This window comes from Rhinopithecus roxellana, chromosome 8 (assembly GCF_007565055.1).
Source record: "Rhinopithecus roxellana isolate Shanxi Qingling chromosome 8, ASM756505v1, whole genome shotgun sequence".
NCBI lineage: Eukaryota > Metazoa > Chordata > Mammalia > Primates > Cercopithecidae > Rhinopithecus > Rhinopithecus roxellana.
In genome coordinates, this window is record NC_044556.1 from 130,008,348 (window position 1) to 130,020,941 (window position 12,594).

Genomic DNA, 12,594 nt, shown 5'->3' on the forward strand with positions numbered 1-12,594 from the left:
AAAAGCACAAGAGATTCAGTAATGTTGATTTTTTTCCCATCTTATCAGCCAGCATTAGTCAAAACATATCTGAAAACTATGTCCCATATGTGCACTCCTGTTTATATGTATACACATGTATGTATACACACGTACGTGTGCACACACATAGAAGTAAAGTACATTGTACAGGCATACCTTGTTTTATTGTGCTTGACTTTATTGCATTTCACAGAGACTGCAGGGTTTTTTTGTTTTTGTTTTTGTTTTTGTTTTTGTGTTTTTTTTTTTTTGTTTTTTTTTTACAAATTAAAGGCTCATGGCATTGAACAAATTCATCAGTGCCGTTTTTCCAGCAGCATGCGCTCACTTCGTGTCCCTGTGTCCACATTTTTGATAAATCTCTCAATATTTCAAGCTTTTCATTATTACTATATCTGTTATGGCGATCTGTGATTAGCGATCTTTGATGTTCCTGTTGTATTAATCATTGTTTTAGGTGCCACCAACCAGTCCATTTAAGAGGACAAACTTAATGGATCGATGTTGTGTGTGTTCTGACTGCTCCACCAACTCACCCTGTTCCCCTCTTCAACCCTCCCTCTGGCCTCCTTATTGCCTGAGACACAATAATATTAAAATTAGGCCAGTTACTAACCCTACAATGGTCTCTTAAGTGTTCACGTGAAAGGAAGAGTCACATCTCTCACTTTAAATCAGAAGCTACAAATGATTAAGCTTAGTGAGGAAGGGATGTCAAAAGCCAAGATATGCCAAAAGCTAGGCCTCTTGTGCCAGTTAGCCAACTTGTGAATGCAAAGAAAAAGTTTTTGAAGGAAATGAAAGGTATCATATGAATGATAGATAAGAAAACACAATAACCTTATTGCTGATACGGAGAAAGTTTTAGGGACTGAGATAAAAGATCAAGCCAGTGGCGTCTTTAAGCCAAAGCTTAATCCAGCGCAAGACCCTAATCCTCTTCAATTTTGTGAAGCCTGGGAGAGGTGAGGAAGCTGCAAAAGAAAAATTAGAAGCAGCAGAGGCTAAAGAAAGAAGCCATCTCTATAAAATAAAAGTGCAGGGTGAAGCAAGAAGTGCTGAGGTAGAAGTTGCAGCAAGTTATCCAGAAGATAATTGATGAAAGTGGCTGCACTAAACAGATTTTCAACGAGATGAAACAACCTCATGTTGGAAGAAAATGTCATCTAGGACTTTCATAGCTAGAGAGAAGTTAGTGCTTGGCTTCAAAGCTCAAAGGATGAGCTGACTATTTAGGGGTTAATACAGCTGACAACTTAAAGTTGAAGCCAAGGCTCATTTACCATTCTGAAAATCCTAGAGTCCTTAAGAATTATGCTAAATCTACTCTGCTTGTGCTGTATTAATGGAACAACAAAGCCTGAATGACAGCACATCTGTTTACAGCACTCAAGTTTACTGAGTATTCTAAGCCCACTGTTGAGACCTACTGCCCAGGAAAAAAAAGACTTTTTTCAAAGTGTTCTTTTCAGAATTTGAAAAAATATTTATTCCTGCTTATTGACAATGCACCTGGTCATCCAAGAGCTCTGATGGACATAAAAAAGGACATAAAAAAGGAGATTAATGTTTTTATGTCCCCTAACACAAAATTCATTCTGTACCCATGGATCAAGTAGTAATTTCAACTTTTAAGTCTTCTTATTTAAGAAATGCACTGTGTAAGGCTATAGCTGCCATAGATAGTGATTCCTCTGCTGATTTGGGCAAAGTAAATTGATCACCTTCTGGAAAGGATTCACCATTATAGATGCCATTAAGAACATTTGTGATTCGTGGAAGGAGATCAAAATATGAACATTAACAGAAGCTTGGAAGAAGTTGATTCCAGCCCTCATGGATGACTTTGAGGGGTTCAGAACTTCAGTGGAGGAAATAACTGCAGATATGGTAGAAATAGCAAGAGAACTAGAATTATAATTGGATCCTGAAGATGTTACTGAATTGCTGCAGTCTTATGACAAAAGTTGAATGAATGAGTAGTTGCTTCTTTTGCATGAGCAAAGAAAGTGGTTTCTTGAGATGGAATCTACTCCTAGTGAAATGACAAAAATGGTTTAGAATATTACATAAACTTTAATTGATAAAGTAGTGGCAGGGTTTGAGAGGATTATCTCCAGTTTTGAAAGAGGTTTTACAGAAAGTGGGTCAAATGCTACCAAACGGCATTACATGCTCCAGAGAAATCTTTTGTGAAAGCAAGAGTCAATCGATGCAGTAAACTTCATTATTGCCTCATTTTAAGAAATTGCCACAGTCACTCCAGCCTTCAGCAACCACCCTGATCCAGTCAGTAGCTATCAACATTGAGGTATGATCTTCCACCAGCAAAAAGATTAGGACTTGCTGAAGGCTCAGATGATCGTCAGCATTTTTTAGCAGTACAGTATTTTTAAATTAAAGTATGTACATTTTTTTAGATATAATGCTATTACACACTTACTAGACTACAGTATAGTGCAAATATAACTGTTATGTGCACTGGTAAACCAAAAAATTTGTGTGACTTGCTTTATTCTGATATTTATTCCTTTGGTCTGGAACTGAACCTGCAGTATCTCCAAGGTATTCCTGTACTGAGTCCCAGTTTTTTCTACATAGGAAGACAAAGTTGATTTTGGCTCTTAAAATGACAGATTTTAGAAATCTGAGGTGTAATTTCATGTTAACTTTTCCATTTGACCATTGTCATGCCCTCCAGGTTCTAAGCGCTTTTCTCCTGCTGGCCTCCATCATCGTATGGCAGCAGAACTCAGTTATCTGAATGCCATTGAGGAGTCGGTGCGCCAACTGTCAGATGTGGAAAGAGTTAGAGGCATTTCGCTTGCTCAGCAGGAGAGTGTGTCTCTAGCTCAGATCATAAAGGTATTTTTGGAGTTTTCCTTTTTAGCTTTCTGTGGTTTTTCTTTTATCTTTGCTATTTAAAATAGTCTTAATGATGACTTAAACTACTGTGCCAAATAGAAAAAAATCGTCTGCCATATAGCATCTGTAAATAAATGGTCATGGGAAAAACCTATCAGGACACTAAAAAGATACAGTGTTTGGCAGCAGAACAATAATAAAGTCATTCTCTCTCAAATACTTTGTTTTCCATGTTTTCTGCTTTGCTTAGTTAACAGTATAAAAATCATCTAGTCAAACATTCTTAATATTGTCTCTTTTCATTGACAGGTGAGAGAATACTGAGGGTTTGTTTTTTTTTTTAAAAAAAAAAAGCTTTATTTGTACCAAAAGAGAAGTTTCTGAAATCCGGGTATTTGAGAAAGCCAGGATAATGCGGATTTTTCTTTAGCAAACAAAAATCCAGAGACAGTCTAAGCACTCTTCGTTAGTGGAACTGCTTTACAAAACAACAACAACGACAAAACCCTGAGTTCTTACCTACATGGTATAAAATACACAGATGTTAAGTGTACAGTTTTGATGAGGTTTCTTTTGTTTTGTTTTGTTTTGCTTTTTTTTGACACAGAGTCTCACTGTTGCCCAGGCTGGAGTGCAGTGGCACGATCTCTGCTCACTGCAAGCTCTGCCTCCCAGGTTCACACCATTTTCCTGCCTCAGCCTCCCTAGTAGCTGGAACTACAGGCGCCCGCCACAATGCCCAGCTAATTTTCTGTATTTTTAGTAGAGACGGAGTTTCACCATGTTAGCCAGGATGGACTCAATCTCCTAACCTCGTGAACCACCTGCCTCGGCCTCCCAAAGTGCTGGGATTACAGGCGTGAGCTACCGCGCCCAGCCCAGTTTTGATGCGTTTTGACCAGTGTATATTACCTGTGTAAGAACCACCCTAATCAAGATATACAACCCTTAAGTTGTTACCCCAGAAAGTTGACTCATGCCCGTTTTCAATTACTCCCCCTTCCAAAGGCAATTACTATTCTGATTTCTGGCACCATAGTTTATTTTTGCCTGTTCTAGAACTTTGTATAAAAGGAAGTGGACTTTGAACTCTGTGTTTAGCTTATTTTCAATATCAATTTAAGAGTTATCCATATTGTTTTATCAGTAGTTTTTTGTTTTCTGTTTTTTGCTGAGTAATATTCCATTAATATCACAATTTGTCAGTTTTCCTATTGATGTACATTTGGATTATTTCTAGCTTTTGGCTGTTGTGAATATTCCTGCTATGAACATTTTTAAACAACTCTATGCATACTACATATGTTTTCATTTTTCTTATATAAGTACCTAGGAGTGGAATTGCTTGGGTCAAGTATATGAAACTTTCTAAGAAACTGCCGTACAGTTTTCCAAAATGGTTGTAACACTTTACCCTCTTGTAATATATAGGAAAATTCCAGTTGTCTGTATTCCTGCTATCATTTGGTATTATCAGTCTTTTATTTCAGTCATTCTATTGAGTGTGAAGTAGTATCTCATTGTGGTTGTCATTTGCATTTCTCTTGTTACTGATGAGACTGATTGTCTTTTTGTGTATTTATTGAGCATTCTTTTGTGAATATCTGTTCAAATCTTTTACACCCTTCATTATGGGGTTGTCTTTTTAATTATTGATTTATAGGAGTTGTTCATATATTCTGGAAACAAGTCCTTTTCAGATGTATTGGAAATATTGTATTCCAGGTCTTGGCTTATCTTTTCACTTTTTAAACTGTGTCTTTGAGAAATAGAAGTTTTAAATTTTGATGAAATCCAGTTTTTAGTTGCTTTCTTTTGTGGTAGTACCTTTCATTTTCTAAGAAATCTTTGGGCTGACTGTGGTGGCTCATGCCTGTTATCCCAGGACTTTTTGGGAGGCCAAGGCAGACAGCTTACTTAAGTTTAGGAGTTCAAGACCAGCCGGGGCAACATGGTGAAATCCCGTCTCTACTATAAATACAAAAATTAGCCGTCCACGGTGGTGTATGCCTGTAGTCACAGCTACTTGTGGGCCCGGGGGGTGGGTCGGCTAAGGAAGGAGAATCGCTTGAGTCCAGGAGGCAGAGGTTGCAGTAAGCCAAGATTGTGCCATTGGACTCCAGAGTCAAACCGTGTCTCAAAAAAAGGAAGGAAGGAAGGGAGGGAGGGAGGGAGGGGAGGGGAAGGGAAAGAAAGAAATCCTACACTAGGATACCAAGATATCCTAACATTCTCTTATGTTTTTTTCCCAAAAGCTTTATAATTTTAGCTTTCATATTTAAGTGTGTAATCCTTCTCAAGTTAATTTTGGGATTTGATGTGAGGAAGAGAGTCAAAGTTTATTTTTCTCTAATATGGATATTCAATTGTTCCAGCACCATTTTATTAAAAAGACTTAAATTACCTTAATGCCTTTATCAATGATTAAGTAATCAATTATGTGTAGATCTATTTCTTTCTTTTTTTTTTTTTTTTTTTGAGACGGAGTCTCGCTCTGTGGCCCAGGCTGGAATGCAATGGCGCGATCTCGGCTCACTGCAAGCTCCGCCTCCCAGGTTCACGCCATTCTCCTGCCTCAGCCTCCTGAGTAGCTGGGACTACAGGTGCCCACCACCACGCCCGGCTAATTTTTTGTATTTTTAGTAGAGACGGGGTTTCACCGCGGTCTCGATCTCCTGACCTTGTGATCTGCCTGCCTCAGCCTCCCGTGCTAGGATTACAGGCGTGAGCCACCGCGCCCGGCCTTGTGTAGATCTATTTTTAGACTCATTTTTCATTGATCTATTCATCTATCCGTAATGTCAGTACCATATTGTCTTTATTACTGTGGTTTTTTTAGTGAGTCTTGAAATCAAGACATAATTCTTCCAACTTTGTTTCTTTTTTTCAAAGATGATTTTGGCTATTCTAGGTTTTTTACATTTCCATGTAACTTTTAGAATCAGTTTGTCAGTTTCTACAAAAATAAAAAAGCCTGATAGGATTTTGATTAGAATGGTATTGAATCTATAGATCAGTGAGTCTGGGGAGAATTCACATCTTAACAGTGTTGCCTTTTCTAATTCATAAACATGATATATTTTTCTATTTATTTAAATCTTTGACTATTTCTCTCATTAGTATTACTCTTTTCATTGTAAAGGTCTTATACATTTTAAAATTTATTCCCACATGTTTTATGATTTTTGATGCTTTTTTTTTTTTTTTTCAGTTTCCTTTTCCATTTGTTCTTCCCAAAAGACTTGTCAGACAGTTCTTGGTGTGGTACTGTTCCCATACTTTGCAGAGATCCCATCATTCCTGCCCTCCTCCTGCTAAATAGCAGTAGTGTTGTCCAATCATTGTAACAGCAGAAACTCCCTGGAACATTTCCAGATGTTTCCTGGTAGAGGGTGGGGAGGGACTAATGCCAACTTTGTTGAGAATCATTGTATTGAGGAAATGACCTCATTGTAGTGGAGGGCCATGCTGACCTTGAAATCTGAGTCAGCGCTGAGGTTTTCTGCCACTTTGGACATACATTATAATTCTGGGTTTCCAGATTTGGGCAGAGCATTACCACAGCCTTACATACAGCCTTACGACCATTTTTTGTTTTCTTTTGTTTTGTTTTAATTAAAAAAAAAAATAGAGATGGGGGGTCTCACTATGTTGACCAGGCTGGTCTTGAGCTCCTGGCCTCAAGTGATCCTCCCATCTTGGCCTCCCAAAGTGCTGGGATTGCAGACATGAGCTATTGCGCCCAGCCCTTACCACCTTTTGAAAACCTCTATTATTTAGCACTATTTCAAAGGAGATGAAAAAATATATATATATTTATAGATAACATTGTGTGGAATTGTGGTAAGAAAAGGTCCTGGTGACAAGGAAACCTTATATGGAGACATCTTTTTTTTTTTAATGAAACTACTACTTCAAAGTCAAAATAAAAGAATCATAAAATTGTGAGATGTGAGGCATTATTTTTATTTTTACACATAAGACATTTTTTTATCTCTTCCAAAAAGTTGGGTGCTATAGCCTTTGCTTTCTAACCAGCTTTTTGATATTAATTCTTAGTCCTATATGCACTGGAAATTTTTTATATTACTACATTATTTAGCACATGGGAGGTGGTCATTAAATATTTTGATAAATGGTAAGTGGCTGTTGACTATTCTTTTTACTGTCTTTCCTTTTGGTTCTAATTAGTTGCTTCAAATGATTTGTATTAGTAAGAGAGCATGGTATGTGTTATAGTCACTGTGTTAAAATAGTTTAGTATTTGAGAATTAACATTTGATCATTACTTTGAAGGCACAACAGCAACGCCATGAAAGAGACTTGGCCCTCTTGAAACTGAAGGCTGAACAAGAGGCTCTGGAGAGTCAGAGACAATTAGAAGAAACCCGAAACAAAGCAGCTCAGGTAACTTATTTTGCAGCAGGTTCTTATTTTTTAAACCTAAATTTGTATCTTAGAAATTACTTTAGCATTCTTTTAATTATATGGGAGAATATATATGTATATATATATATATAAAATAAAGTTTTAGTACTTTTTGTGGAATAATTCCATGTCATTTGATTTTTGTTACAACCTTCTGAAATACACTGTCAAGACTCATTTCCAGTTTAGGGAAATGGCAGCTGAGGTACGTTGTATTTACTTATCCACAGATACAGTAACTTGTGAACAGTGGAGTTAAGACTTAAATCATGAAATCTGGATTGTAGTAAAGTGTTTTTTACTACAAATAAGACATGAAATAAATTTATAAATTAAAATTAATTTGGGAGGCAAGGAAACTAAAACATAACTTCTTTTTTAAACCCCTTTTATTTAAAGGTCCATGCAGAATCATTACAGCAGGTGGTTAAATCACAACACGAAGTAACTGAAGTCCTACAGGAAGCAACATGTAAAATAGCAGCTCAGCAGTCAGAGACCGCTCGCCTCACCACAGATGCAGCGCGTCAAATCTGTGAGGTAGATGCCATTGAGAACCCTCCTCTTTTTAGTTCTTTTTAGTCAATCTGAGTAACTTTGGTCTTCAGTAATGGGTTTCTAATATCTTAGTAAATGCATACTTTGAATTAGTGACTTTTAGTGGGGGCCATACCCTATCGAAGTAAGAGGCACCATTGATTGTGGTGTGTTGTACATGTGAATGTTACAGAGGCAGAAAAAAGATGAAGAGCTCTACATTTCCGCCCTCTGGTAATAAGCTTTTTAGAAAAGTATCAACTTTATTGATGTATAATTTATAAGCAATAAAATGTACCCATTTTAAGTATGCAGTTTGGTGAGTTTTCTCTCTCTGTCTCACACACACACACACACACACACACACACATATACACACACACACATATCTCCCTATAACCATCACCACAATCCAGAAATAGCATATTTCTGTTACTTCAAAAAGTTTCCTCATGTCTCTTTGCAACCAGTCCCTAATCTCAGTCCTGGGGAACCACTGATCTGCTTTGTGTGAAGATGTTTCATTTTTACCCAGAATGATATTAGTTACTGTCTTTTCTATAACAGGGGGATAGCCAGAAGTAGTTTTATTGCTGTCTCTACATAGGATATCACAATTCATAATTGATACAGTTTCACTTTATTTTAGCAGTTACACGTTTTTAAACCAAAAGTTAGTACTATTTGTAAAATGACTTAGTTATTGGAAATCCATGAACCTACTATATGTTGAGTATTATGGAGTTGTACGTTTTAGTATAGAACTGAGTCTCCTTTCTCAAGAAAATTTTAATGTAGACAACATTAACAAAAATTTCAAAACACTTTATAAGTCATTAGTAAAAGGAATAGCTCAAAGTAGTGCTTGAACAAATACCGAATGAATAGTGACATGCAGCACTTGCAGTAGTGGTTAAGAGTAGGGAAATGTACTTGACCTGTTGGTCAGCAAAGAGTTAGAAAGGAAGTAGTAATTAAATTGATTCTTGAAGGAAGATTTAATTTTTGGCTTATTACTGCTTATGATATGCTTTAAAAGGTTTTCTATCTAATTCATAGATTGTTATAGCTAGGTGAAACCTTAGAAATCGTGTAGTCCAACTCTGTTTTTACAAGATGAAGCTGTTGAGACTTAAAGAGGCTAAATGACTTGTCCACAGTATTTCGTCTGTTAGTGGCAGAATTTGCTTGCTCTCAAGTCAGTGATCTTTCTTTCCAAGACACTATGCTCCTTCTCAGTTCTGTGACCTTACCTTTTAATACATTTGCCTTTCTGGTGTGTGTTCATGTTTAGATGGCAGAGTTGACTAGAACTCATATCTCAGATGCTGTCATGGCTTCAGGAGCTCCCCTTGCAATACTGTATGACCACCAACGGCAGCACCTTCCAGACTTCGTGAAACAGCTGAGGACCAGAACTGAAACAGATAGGTTAATATTCATTCATTCAGCAAATATATAATGACTGTCTATTAGGTTTAATGATGAGTATTTGTTGTCATAGGCATTAGTTTTGGTTGGGAATACAGTTATGGGCATAATCTAGTAGGGAAGATAAATATTACTCAAATATTCAGTTAAGTGAATGAATACTTATACACTAATTTAAGTGTTATGAAAGAAAGGAACACATGTCTCAGAGATATGTAACACAGGAATTTGAATAGCCTGGGGGTGCCAGCAGGTCAGAGGAGGCTTTCCTGAGGAAATAAAGCTTGTGGTAAAGCTTATGGTGCAATCTAATAAATGAGGAGTTAGTAATGTAAAGGAGGTAAAGAATAGGTTGATGAAAAGCCCTGAAGGAAGAAGGAACATGGCATATTTAAGAAAAGAAATAAAGACCATTGTGGCTGGAGGCAGAGAGCAAAGAAGATGGTATGAGATGATGCAGGGATCAGATCATGGTATAGGACCTTGCGGACTTAGGATTTTGGAGTTTATTCTAGGAGCAATGAAGTCATTAAAGAGATTATTTTTGGCAGAACTGGGTGACATTACCATATTTGTGTGTGTGTGTTTTTCTTAATCATATTTTGACTGTTTCTAATTCTTAGATTTTAAGTCTCTGTTTACATTTATTGATACTAGGAGTGATTTGTGTTTACTTCCTTAGTAAAACAGAAGACATTCTTTAATGTGTTGTAAGTTATTTTATAATATCTATTTGTTCAAGATTTTATGTCATATTGCTATTAAGCAATACTTAAAATCTTTCCATTATTAAAGACTTTGAATGTTTAATCAGTTTTTATTTTATTTGTAGGAAAAGTCCATCTGTTTCACTCTCCCGGAGGAAAGAAGGGACCCTTGACTCAAAGCATCAAAAGTATTCCCCTTCATACGATAGTTATTCTGAGTCTTCAGGATACAAGAATCATGATAGAAGGTGAAGACAGTTTGATTTGTCAGTACAGTTTAGTAAACGCTGATAAATGGCTTAAACATTGCTTTCTTTGATTTCTTAATATTGTTTATTTAAATAGAACAGTGTGTTCCCTTCAAAGTGCTGGCTTCCCTAATTAGCCAATTTACAAAATAGTTGGTCCGTGTAATAATGTAACTGCTGTTCCTTGAGAACCTACATTGTATAAGCATTGTATAAATTGTTCTTCCTGCATATAATATTCACAGCAGCCTTCCAAGGCAGATGGTATTATCCTTATAGGTTAGGAAACTGAGGCTCATGGAGATGTTAAGAAACCCATTCAAGGTCACATAAATAATGATACATCAAGGAATTGCACCTTAATTTATCTGCCTTCAAAGACTGTGTTTATTGTACATTTCCTTGCTGACATTCGTATTTCCTGATGTTACAAATTTTTATTGTTACAAAAAATATTGAATAGGCCGGGTGCGGTGGCTCACGCCTATGATTCCAGCACTTTGGGAGGCTGAGGTGGGCAGATCACCTGAGGTCAGGAGTTCAAGACCAGCCTGGCCAACATGGTGAAGCCCCATCTCTACGAAAAATACAAAAATTAGCCATGGGTGATGGCGTGTGCCTGTAATCCTGTAAGCTACTCAGGAGGCTGAGGCACGAGAATCTCTTGAACTAGGGAGGCAGAGGTTGCAGCGAGCCAAGATTGCACCACTGCACTCCAGCCTGGGTGACAGAGTGAGACTCCATCTCAAAAGAAAAAAAAAATTGAATAGCTTGTCATTGGTAGTTAGTGTGATATGAATGGCTATAGCTTTCAATTATGGTTCCATCTCGGATTAGAAGATTTTAGAGGCTACTTTACAGCATTTTTACAGGTAATATACTGACATTGTCAAGTATAGTAAAACACCAATTTAAAAAATTAAATAATGAAACTAAAAGACGTGAAAATGTGGGAAAAGTACCAAAAGTTATTGAGTAGCTATTATGTCTCTGAAAGTATCTGACTTTCATTTAACCTTTACTGACACCTTCACTGTAACTTCATGTCAACTATCATCTGGATTACTGTGGTGAACTCCTAATACTTGTCCTCATCCTCTGATCTTTCTCCACTCTATTCATTAGCCACATGATAACCAGAGTGATTTTTTAAAATTTCTAGCCAATTTGGTTATTCACCTATTTGAAATCTTTAGTATTCCCTCAGAAGATTCAAATTAAGGTCCAAATTATTTATCCTGGCATAAAAACTTTCTTTATAATTGAACCTTTGGTCCATCTCTAGCCCCATCTCTTGGCATTTCCTCTTTTACTATACTCCATTCATTCTCACTATTTCCAGTTGTCTAGAAGAACCCTGCTTTCTGTCTTCTGTGCCATTGCATATGATATACCTTCTTTCTAGACCATCCCCTGTCTCATTTTATTTAGTTTACTTTTACTTACCTTTCAAGAATCAGTGCTACCCCATCTGCTTTAGCTCTCACCTAAGTGTTCTCCTACAGCACAATGAGTATAGCTGTGACAGTCTTGACCACCCTATGTGTACATGTTTCTTTGTTAGTCAGTTACATTCTAGACTAGAAGTTCATTGAGGGCTTCATTTTCATCACCCCAGAAAGAAACTCAGTAACCATTAGCAGTTACTCCTTGTACCCTCCTCTGGCAACCACTATTTCCTGTCTCCATTTTCTATGGATTTACCTATTCTGGATTTTTATATAAATGGCATCATTACAGTATGTGGCCCTTTGTGACTGACTTCTTCCACTTAGCATGATGTTTTCAAGTTTCATGCATGTTGTAGCATGTATCACTACTTTGTTTATATGGCCAAATTATATTCTATTGCATGGCTATCCCACATTTTATTTATCCATTCATCAGTTGGTGGACATTCGGGTTGTTTCCACTTTTTGACTATTGTAAGTAATGCTGCTGTGAACATTCACATACAACCTTTTGTGTGGATATGTTTTCATTTCTCGAGTATATATTTAGGAATGGAATTGCTGGATCATGTACGGTAGCTCTATGTTTTACTTTTTGAAGAACTGCAAAACTATTTTCCAAAGTAACTGCAGCATTTTATACTATTTTCCCACTACGTAAAATTTTTCTACAATCCTCACCAATGCTTGTTGTGTTTTTTATTATAGCCATCTTAAGGGGGGACCATGCATACTTGTATCATCAGAACTTAGCAAAGTACCTAGCACATGATAGGCAATCTACTACAAATTTACTGAGTGAATGATTAGCACATAGCTGGCAATTGGTAGAATTGGGATTCAACCCCACGTCCTTCTGACTTGAAAGTCCCTTACTGTGTGCTGCATTACATCTTTTACCTTATT

General features: G+C 36.9%; 1 protein-coding gene across 5 annotated transcripts in view; it reads left to right on the forward strand.

Annotated features, from left to right (window-relative positions):
* CEP350 (centrosomal protein 350) overlaps window positions 1-12,594 on the forward strand; it is a 167,876-nt gene that overhangs the window by 82,061 nt on the left and 73,221 nt on the right. For all 5 annotated transcript variants that reach the window (XM_010375655.2, XM_030935149.1, XM_030935150.1 and 2 more), the window contains 5 exons: window positions 2,723-2,886; window positions 7,183-7,293; window positions 7,714-7,854; window positions 9,146-9,282; window positions 10,115-10,237. In XM_010375655.2, coding sequence (XP_010373957.2) covers window positions 2,723-2,886; window positions 7,183-7,293; window positions 7,714-7,854; window positions 9,146-9,282; window positions 10,115-10,237 — 676 coding nt within the window. The remainder of the gene's footprint in view (window positions 1-2,722; window positions 2,887-7,182; window positions 7,294-7,713; window positions 7,855-9,145; window positions 9,283-10,114; window positions 10,238-12,594) is intronic.